General features: G+C 38.8%; 2 protein-coding genes across 2 annotated transcripts; one reads left to right on the top strand and one right to left on the bottom strand.

Annotated features, from left to right (window-relative positions):
* The first annotated feature begins 933 nt into the window (after window positions 1-933).
* Window positions 934-5,179, top strand: LOC113283050 (E3 ubiquitin-protein ligase PRT1-like). The gene is made up of 7 exons (XM_026532197.1): window positions 934-1,359; window positions 1,904-1,932; window positions 2,013-2,192; window positions 3,127-3,489; window positions 3,604-3,810; window positions 4,321-4,442; window positions 4,736-5,179. The coding sequence occupies exons 1-7, from the start codon at window positions 1,235-1,237 to the stop codon at window positions 5,021-5,023; spliced, it is 1,314 nt and encodes a 437-aa protein (XP_026387982.1). The 5' UTR covers window positions 934-1,234; the 3' UTR covers window positions 5,024-5,179.
* Window positions 5,180-5,997: 818 nt separating this feature from the next.
* LOC113279793 (glycine-rich cell wall structural protein-like) lies at window positions 5,998-6,996 on the bottom strand. The gene has a single exon (XM_026528458.1). It carries the CDS (start codon window positions 6,994-6,996, stop codon window positions 5,998-6,000), a length of 999 nt encoding a protein of 332 aa, XP_026384243.1.
* Between the last annotated feature and the right edge of the window lie 3,175 nt (window positions 6,997-10,171).

A 10,171-nucleotide genomic window follows, 5' to 3' on the forward strand; every position in this document is an offset into this window, starting at 1 on the left:
TCGGGGTTTTTTGTATGACAAAATTAAAGAAAACAGAAGTTGATTGTGAAGTGTTGAAGAAATGTGTTGAAAAACTGGATGAAGAGAACAGAAGGCTGAAAAAAGAGTTGCATGAATTAAGATCGGCTAAACTTGGACCGGTACCACCATCACCTTTTTATCCTCATCATATGCCATCGAATGTTGTTGCATTAACTATGTGCCGATACTGTAACAAGGTTTCCAAAACATAATACTCTTACTCTTTTCAATGATATAGAAGGCAATGCTAATGATAAAATCTGATGTATGTACTAAGTTTTGGTACCATATAATTATAGGGCTAAGAAAAATGACAAACATATGAGAGGCAAGGAAAGAATGTTATTTCATTTGAGATAGGTGTGTCAAGATTGATGGCCACTTCCACGCCATTTATGCCTTGCATTAACTGTTAGTGGTGAAATTTTCAAGTGTTTTTGTTGAAGACTTTAATGACCAAATAAAAAATAATATTTTGACTTCAGGTCAATGACTTGACCTTTACAAAATTGTGATCTTGAGATGCATTACCTTAGTAATAGTGGAATTTGAAACAAAATCACTCTTTTGAAATCCAATGTGCCTTGTTAATATTGTTTAGCTTGAGAGGGAGGTCAAATGCATGCGCTTTTATTGCAATATTTTGTGCAGACTACTAGCATACAAGACAATTGGGTATTTGGATACTAGAAACAAAAAGTCAATCACAAAAGCCAAAAATAAAAAAAAAATTGATATTTTTACTTTTAGAAATCATTTTCAAGTTTTGTTCCTAATCTAATTCTGACTTATTTATTTATGGAATGAGAACAATTACGTCGGAAGGTGTATCCATCCATTCTGCTGATGGTATTTAAATATCCTATTAACCATGTTTAGATATCATTACGAAATTGTTGCTAAAATTTGAAAAGCAATTTCTAAATGTGCATCCAAATGCCTTCGAGGATACCCAAACAGAAAAGAGGTGAAAATTGATTATTGATGTTAAAGGTCAGCGAAGGTCGGTGGGCAAACACTTTCCTACCCCTTGTATTAAAGATTCCGATGATCAATCAAAATTAAATAAAACCTGACGACCCTTCAAGCAGTTTAGAAAATAGGATTGGCTTAAGATTAAAACGTCAAAGGTGGTGTTTTGTGTCTGCATCTTTCTCCCAAGAAATACATTCCTGGGCGCTCTGGTTTTCTTCCCTTCCGTTCTGATTTCACTATGGAGGACAAAACACAACTACAACCAGTCAATGATTCTCCTTCTCTGCATGAAGTCCAAGCCCTAGATGATTCTTCCGATGAAGGCGAGGAAATCAATGAATCCTTTGTTTGTTGCATTTGTCTGTAAGTCCTCAAAAATCTAATTATAAAATTCCAATTCTCCTTATTCAATTTTCTATCATCTATACATGAATATTTGCGTTGAGCTGAACACTGTTTGATTGAGAGTATTTGTATTCAAAATTATATGTCCAAATTCTAATTTTCGTTCTTGTGATTATGTGGGTATAAAACAAATCTGTGCAGAAAGGTCTAACTTTTATTGGATGTGTGGAAATTTAATGTTGAGATGTTACTTTGTGGTGTTTTGGGGTTTGGTTATTTGCCTAATTGGGGGTTCAGCATTGCAATTAATTGGAAAGGACTGAACTGAATTGGTGGCTATTGGGTGATCATGAAGACTCGTCTTTGTTGTGAATTTTAAAAGGGAGAGATTGAGATGTGACGAGAATTCAGCTATCAGTAGCGTAGAACAAAAGCAGTCTTGTATTAAAACTTAGAAGAATGTAGGAATTACTTGTTTGTATAGCATGTGATTATTCCAGTAGACTCACTAGCAAACAATTGGCTGCTGCACACTAATTGTGATTTTCCATTCCTTTTGCAGAGAGCTGCTCCACAAGCCGATTGTACTTGGTAAGAAAGCAGTTCAATTTTCCAATCCTTGATTTGAAGTGTTTTTACTGCTCTGATCTGTTGACTTTCTAAACATGCAGCTTGCGGCCACGTTTCTTGTTTCTGGTGTGTTCATCATGCAATGGATTTTGGGCGAGAGTCCCATTGTCCGATTTGTAGATGTGAGTATAACCATTTTCCCAGTATCTGTGAGCTACTTCACTTCTTGTTGCTCAAGATGTACCCGATAACCTACAAGAGAAGGGAGATGCAATTGTTAGGTGAGTTTGAACATATTAAGTGTTTTTATTTGGTAGCTATATGCTCCTTGGTATAACCTTGTGCTAGCACAGATTTTAGGAGTCTGTCTATAACTTATACCCTTATGGTTGTATACAATGCAATATTTGAAATAGGTTTTTTTTCTTCCTAATTCCCACATGGTATGCCTAGTGCAAGAAATTATTTCTCAGTTTCATAGTTCTTAGCATTTTTCTGGATAGGAAAGTGCCCAAAGGCAAAATATAATAAAAATACTGTTCCATACTAAGCCATGTAACTCAAACATGACATAACAAAAACTCATCAAGTACCTTTTTACGTTACAGTTAAGAATGATCCCATTGGATATTTGGATCATTAACAATCCTCCACAGTAATATCAATATATTATGTTCATTATGAATCAAAGATGTTGAAAAGGTAGTTTGAGGGCTTCAGTCTCAAACTCTCATCTTTTGTGTTTAAATGTTTGAAACATTAAGTTTCATGCTGATTTGAACCCGTGTAGCATTAAATTCGTGAGCTTTTAACCTCACGATGCTTTGAGATACGATGCGACTTATCATGTTTTGAGGTATACTAATTTATGACTCTAGCGATATTAGTCTTAGTATTTGGCAGCCTAGACAAGAGAGGATTATATCTCAATGACAATAAGGCCATGTACAGCTTTTAAAACATCGCATTTAGACAATTATCAGTTAAAGTGTCTTCTCTTTTCCTTATTGCTTGCACGCTATTGACAACATTATTTGAGGAAGAGTTATGTTGTTGTGATATATTTATCTGATCATTGTTGCAGAAGAATAATGTGGGATCTCATGAACCTTCGATTAACATTTCATGTTGCATTGCTATTGTTAAGCTCGTTTTATGTGATGTCAACCATCACTTCTAAATTGGTTAATACTGGGTTGTGATTCTCTTTTACAGAATTAGAAAAGATGCGGGGTGTATTCTCGCCACAGCTTGATCAGATTAGCTCATGTCTTGATTCTGAACCAAAAGCTCCACATCCTCCTCCTAATTCTATCAGTTGTTCTCAGTCCATCTCGTGTCATGAAACCAATTCCATCTCGTGTCATGAAACCAATTCCTCAGTTAAAACCTACCCTGCTCCCATAGGGAACTCCCCTGAAAAGAGTGCAGAAAATTCTGTCAGCACAAAGAATGTAAATACTGAAGAGAATACTTATCTAAATTACGAAGCATGCCAGCGAGTTTCCATCAATGATGCACTTTGTATTACATGCAAGCAAATGCTCTTGCAACCCGTAATTCTTAATTGTGGCCATGGTAAGCTATTGGACTTTCAATGGGAAGGTCAAATGCTAGCACATTTCACATTACTTGGTTTGGCATGTATTTAATCAGCATGTGAAGTTTTTAATTGCCTTTTACTTTTTCCAGCATATTGTGAATCTTGTTTAGAAGTACCAGAGAATGAGGCTCTTAGTTGTCAACTTTGTCAATTTCCGCATCCGAATGGATTCCCAAAAGTGTGTTTAGTGCTCGATAATTTCTTGGAGACAGAATTCCCCCAAGAGTATGTGCGGAGAAGAGAGGATGTTCAGCACAAACCAGTCCGTTCCCAGCAGGGGACTGCGTCATCAGCCTGTATGTTTCTACCTTGTTTGTTGTATTACTTGAAATAACTGCTTTATTTGTTTTAGTTTTGGTATTGAGTCCACATAAAACCGCATGGAACTCTGCAGAAGGATTTTGGGTGACTACTCTTCAACATTACTTATAACCATGAAACAAATCTTTATCATTAGGTTTAGATGCTCTTCATCACCATTAGACTGAAATTAGGATTCTGCAAGTTGGTCTAGAGAAATGAAAGCATTTCTGATTTATATTATAAAGTTACTGCAAAGTTCTTCTGTAAAAGGCCTAGGCATTTTGACCAATTGGCAATTAGGTCGTTAGATTCTTTTCTTCCTACCAATTAAAACAACTCAAGTATCAGAATGTATGAAATGAACCGTCCTCCACTAATTGTTTTTTTGTCCCTTGTTCATTAGTGGCAATCAATCTTACCAACTTACCATGCCACTGTAGCCTATAGCTTGACTTTGTAACTTTATATTAGCATTTACTATATCTTTCTTTTTTGTCTTTCAGGTACAACATCCTCTAAGAAAGAGGTGCCCCTTTCATCTACTAAACTTAGCGAATATTACTCAGCATGGATGAGGGGCGATGGACCGGATATTCATTTTGGAGCTGGTTGTGATTATTGTGGGGTGCGTTTTATCATCCCTGAAACTTGTTTTATATAAATTCTACTAAAAGGTGGTTACTGATGCTAGTCGGAGTATCGAAGTCCCACAGTCCTTTAAAATAATAGCAGCATCATCTGGATACAAGGTCTCTAGCTTGAAACCTATGCTTACACTTCATTTGAGAATCAAAGTGCTTCAAAAAAAACGTCAAATGGTGGCCAATCACCTTTCTGCGCGTTAGAATAGTTTTTCGTTTGAAAGATTCGTTGTGATTTTATCTATTTTCTTTCTGACACAGTAGTTGATCTCTGCAGATTTGTCCAATTGTTGGCGAAAGATATCGATGTAAGGATTGTGTGGAATCCATCGGCTTTGATCTTTGTGGTTCATGTTACAATACTGGCTCTAAGCGGTCAGGTCGATTCAATCAGCAACACACAGAAGGTCACAGTTTTCAACTAATAAAAGCAAAGCGGTTTTCCGATGTTATTGTGAGACTGCTTCCTGTGATATCAGATGACGGTCCAGAAGATGACTCTGCCTCCTTGGATCTCCTTGATGAAGCTCCGGACGACCTCGAAATCTCTGATTCAACCATTTAATGTTATTATGTACTCCAAAGAAAATCTGGATGTGATGATAAAATGAAAAAGCAATGTGAGGGTACCTTTCAGTTTGGCAAATGTTCCATTCCTTTTATTTTTTATTTATGTACTCCCTTCGTTTCTTTTTAATAGGTCAGTTTTGTTTTTAGAGAAATTTAAGGAAATTAAGAGAATTAATCATTGAAAGTGGTCCTCATGCCACTTGTCAATAAAAGAAGTGAAGTGAATTGGTCCCCATGACACTTGTCTACAAAAGAAGTAAAGTGAAGTGGTCCATATGACACTTGTCATCAAAAGAAGTTGGGAGAAAAATTGTCCCAAAAAATTAAAGTAACATTTGACTTTCCCGATTAGGAAACTGATGGAGTAATATATATGTAATTTTATTTACTTGCTTATCATTCAATTACGTTGCCAATAATATGTTCCTGGAAATATCAGTTTGGATCAGTGTTTTTAAAAACTCGCTTAGCTCGGGATTTACCTAGCCAATTCCTAATACTGTACTTGTGGAGCTGAACTCTTGGCAATTTGCTCAGTCTGCTTGGTCGAGCCAAGTCCGGCAGACCGTATGAAATGTATTTTACTCGGGCCAAAAATATTTTACTCGGACAGACAAACTCGCACTTTCTGTTTTTCTGACGTGGTTACTAGTTGCCCACACCACTGCAATTCTGTTTGCCAATTTGTGGAGACTCCAGTGTAACTGAGGAACAGCTTTGAAGCATGATGATGGCTTCTTCTTGCTTTCTAATGTTTGTAATCCATCAACATTGTAAATTAAATTATCCAATGGGAAATCACATCAAATTAATAATTAATTATCTGTTGTTAAAACAATCTTATACCACAGGTATAATCCTTTTCTTTACTACTGCTACTGCAAGCTCACTGACATCATTAACAAACAATAATGCAAACACAAGAAATAGAATCATTACAGGCAAGCAAGCAGGCAGACTCTAGTCTTTTTAATTACCACTGCCAGCACCACCACCGGCTCCAAATCCTCCTCCAAAACCTGCACCTCCACCAGCTCCACCGCCTCCTCCTCCTCCACCGCCTCCGCCCCCACCCCCAAGGCCTACACCAGCTCCAGCACCGAAGCCTCCACCAGCGCCAAAACCTGCACCGCCTCCTACACCTCCTCCACCCCCACCACCAAATCCACCTCCACCACCAGCCCCACCACCAATTCCTCCACCGGCTCCACCACCTACTCCTCCGCCTCCACCAGCACCGCCTCCTCCTCCCATTCCTCCACCACCTCCCAATCCCCCACCTCCACCAATTCCACCACCAGCACCAGCTCCACCACCGACACCACCTCCTACTCCAATACCACCGCCAGCACCACCTCCACCTCCTAGTCCACCACCTCCACCGATACCGCCGCCAGCACCTGCACCACCACCTACACCTCCACCAGCTCCAGCACCCCCACCAACCCCACCTCCACCCCCAACACCACCACCAGCACCTCCACCAGCTCCAGCACCACCGCCTCCACCAGTTCCACCACCGGCACCTGCGCCACCGCCTATGCCTCCACCAGCTCCCGCACCCCCACCAGCACCACCTCCGACTCCACCCCCACCTCCTAGTCCACCACCTCCACCAGCTCCAATGCCACCACCACCACCTCCACCTAATCCTCCGCCTCCACCACCCAAACCACCTCCACCTCCAAATCCACCGCCAGCACCTCCCCCTATACCACCCCCACCACCAAGTCCTCCACCATGTCTAAACCCCTTGCTGTAAATACCATGTCCTAAACCTCCACCACCACCAAGTCCACCACGACGTCCCAAGAAGTGCTTATCATCATCAGCACCAAATCGATCAGCATTAACAATAGTAATCAGCATCAAAACACCAAGAACAACAACTGAAAACAACAATGATGCATCACAACCATTACTCCTCCTCTGCTTCTTCAAAATTCCACCAAATGAACTAGTACCCATCTTAATCTCAACCTTGTAATTCCACCAAAATCAACCCTCTAATGTTCTTCAATACTACCTAGTACTTGAAAGAAAGAAGAAAATTACAAGCTCACTTTGAACTGCAATGGTGTTGGGTCATTGGAGGAGTATTTATACTGAAACTAAACAAGTCAACACGGAGATGAACATTTATTACACAGGTTCAAAATTACGCACCCCCTTCCCCCACCATCCAACCACCTCTCTACGAGTATACTTATTGAATACTAGCAGTGGAGCTGCAGCATGTTAAAAAAATGGAAAGGAAAAAAAGTCTTTGCTTCTGATAGAAATATATCAGTACTCTCTCTGGCCTGAGTAGAAGTGCAGTAATTTCCCTCCTATAGTGATCATCCATACTTGGAAATGCCGCGTATTTCAGTAGTTAAGAGTTAAATACTAAATTGCTAGTGGACTTAACTTCCCAACTACTGCATTCGTAGCTCAGGCATCAGACCTCTATTAATTACCTCAGCTGTAGCATGTAAGGTAAGGAGATAGTGGACACAGTTGAAGTTAGTCGGTGGATATCTGTTTCTCTTTCTATGTGGGAAAAAATGAAAGAAAAGAAAAAGGAACAACTACCATCCGTCCCAATGTTAGAAAGAATTGATGGCGCCTTAGTTGCTATAGATGGATGTTTCATGGGTTCCTCTCTTGGGAATATTTGGACTTAAAGTAATCTGGGGCCAAAAGGGCTATCCATGTAGTGGTGCATGCATGGGAGCTGGTAGTTATTAAATTCTAGGTCTAAGTGGGATTTGAATTTGGTTTCTCAAGTGCTATTGCATGCATACCTACTCAAAGTTCTATCAAGTTGGTGAGTTTGGATTACCAAGCATGAATGTATTCAATGCTACATCTTTTTTTTCTTTCATTCACTTGTTGTTTTCCTTTTATGCCATATTACTGCTTTCTTAGCACACTGGTTTGGAGATGTCCTGCTAGATGGTTGAAGTAATATGTCACGTTCATTCAATGCAGCTTATTGATTGTTAAGAAGTGTTGTACAACCGTGACAGTTAAGATTACATATTGCATGTGCATCTATTTATGTATACTATGTTCATTATACATGTCCATGGAGCTAGACATCCACTTGAAACGTCTCCTTAGACTAAGTCATATGGGCTAGATATCTAGCTGCTAGATTGGCCATCCACGTCATCTAGGACAACCTCTTAAGTCCTATGGGAGGGCTAATCTACCAGCTAGATTAGAAGATCACGTCAGCGGGACCACCATTTAGCGCTGAAGGGTTCAGCGCTGAGCGTTGTTTGGTTCAGCGCTTCAAATCTCAGCCGTTGGATTATAAAATCTCAGCCGTTGTTTGGTTCAGCGTTTTGGTTACTTTTGAGCGCTGAACGGTTCAGTTTTTGAAACTAGCTGCTAGTTGAACTGCGAGCAAATGTTAGGAGAGAGAAGTAGCAGGTACATGCGTTAACTTTTTTCCCACACTTATTTTTTGATTTGCAACACTTTTTGACCAATCTAGCCCATAGGACTTAGCCTTATACAACTCCTAGCAAAAATTATTTCTGCACAACCTGACATTACAATAGGGTAAAGATTTCGCAATCATTATTTTTTTGTTTTTTTGAGGAGCAATGTTTCCCGGGGTTTGATTTGCGGCCACATTCAAATAAGGTTTTAAGACTTTGGAATCATATGATATGTTTTATTTTAGAGTTGGCCTTTTCATGTGTCGTTTATAATTTTGGTTACTAGATACTGGCTAAACTAGTAAGTTTGACGTACCGTCTGAAACTAAGTAGGTGAGTCATTGTTTGGATGAGATCTCAATGTATAGTCCGCTATACATTGAGATATTCTAGTTAATTAACCCTTGAATTTGAATTTATTGGTCTATAAGACAAGTAAAATATTTAATAATGTCTTTTCCTATATCTCTTTGGATATTCTGCTCAAACCTTTATAAATAATTTGCAGTAAGCTGACAGTAGTATCCTCATTTCCCATAAGAAGAAAAATCAACAAGAAAAGAAGAGAAGTTGTCTCTTTCTGTATGGAATTGAGAGATGGAAAGGGGATTTGAGACTCGAATTCAAATATGGGGGAGATGATTGAAGAAGAGATGATGAGATCTGGTGGTGGTCGTTGTTGTTACAGAAGCAGGGATGGTGTTGATGCCGAGAAGGATCTAGTTGGTCTGCTAGGAGTGTATCGAATCAGTTGGATTTGTTTTCTTCAATTAAAGAATTAGGGTTCCCAGGAGTTGAACTGACATGGTTGAATCTGGGGGAGATGGGTTGAGAAGCTAAGAAGAATTATAAATTAGGTTTGAGCTCGACTTGAAACCACAAGAAGAAATTGGTGTTACCGTTACCAAAACTGGAATTCTTCTTTTTTACCGGATTTTTTTATGAAGATTAGGAATTGTTTTAGAAGTTAAGACGATGGTGAACATTGGGTTTTGAAAATTCAGGAAAGTTTTATTGCTGGAAAACAGTAAATAAGGTGGTGTTGTCATAAGTTTTTAAATGCTAATTTTTTTTCTTTTCTCTCACTTTCTGTTTTCCTTTTATGCGATGTTACTGCTTTCTTAGCACACTAGTTTGGAGATGTCTTGCTAGACAGTTATAGTAACATATCACATTCATTCAATGCATATTATTGATTATTAAGAAGTGCTCTAGAATTGTGACAATTGAGATTACATTACCATTGCATGTGTGCATCCAGAGGATCTATTTATGTATACTATGGTCACCATGGTCCATGCATCCAGGGGATCTATTTATGTATACTCCGAGCAAAAATTATTTTAGTACGCTTGCCATTAGATTAGGGTAAAGATTTCACTATCGTGATTTTTTTTTCTCTGGAAGAGCAATGTTTCCCCAGACCCAGGGTTGAGTTGCCATTTAAATAAGATTTTAAGACCTCAGAATCGTATGATTCTGTTTTATCTTGGTTTTGGTTTTCTCTTTATATGTAGTGTAAGTGTGTGTAACACATGTGTCTGAGAGAGTTGAGTGTAATTGGAGTGTAAGAGTGTAGATTGAGTCTTAAAAATTGTTGACAAATGTTAACACTGTCCAATCCTGTTGTGTCTGGATATTTCTGATACTACTTTCCTTTCTAAACTCTCTCTCTTTCTGTAATTTATAAAAAATTACTCAATAACTCAGAT

The sequence above is a fragment of the Papaver somniferum genome, chromosome 5 (genome assembly GCF_003573695.1).
Source record: "Papaver somniferum cultivar HN1 chromosome 5, ASM357369v1, whole genome shotgun sequence".
NCBI classification, from domain to species: Eukaryota; Viridiplantae; Streptophyta; class Magnoliopsida; order Ranunculales; family Papaveraceae; genus Papaver; species Papaver somniferum.

Coding starts and splice junctions, on each gene's coding strand:
- LOC113283050 (XM_026532197.1), top strand. CDS start 1,235: ATGGAGGACAAAACACAACTACAACCAGTCAATGATTCTCCTTCTCTG. Junction 2,193..3,126: donor AAGGGAGATGCAATTGTTAG/GTGAGTTTGAAC, acceptor TCTCTTTTACAG/AATTAGAAAAGATGCGGGGT. Junction 4,443..4,735: donor CTGGTTGTGATTATTGTGGG/GTGCGTTTTATC, acceptor TGATCTCTGCAG/ATTTGTCCAATTGTTGGCGA.
- LOC113279793 (XM_026528458.1), bottom strand. CDS start 6,996: ATGGGTACTAGTTCATTTGGTGGAATTTTGAAGAAGCAGAGGAGGAGT.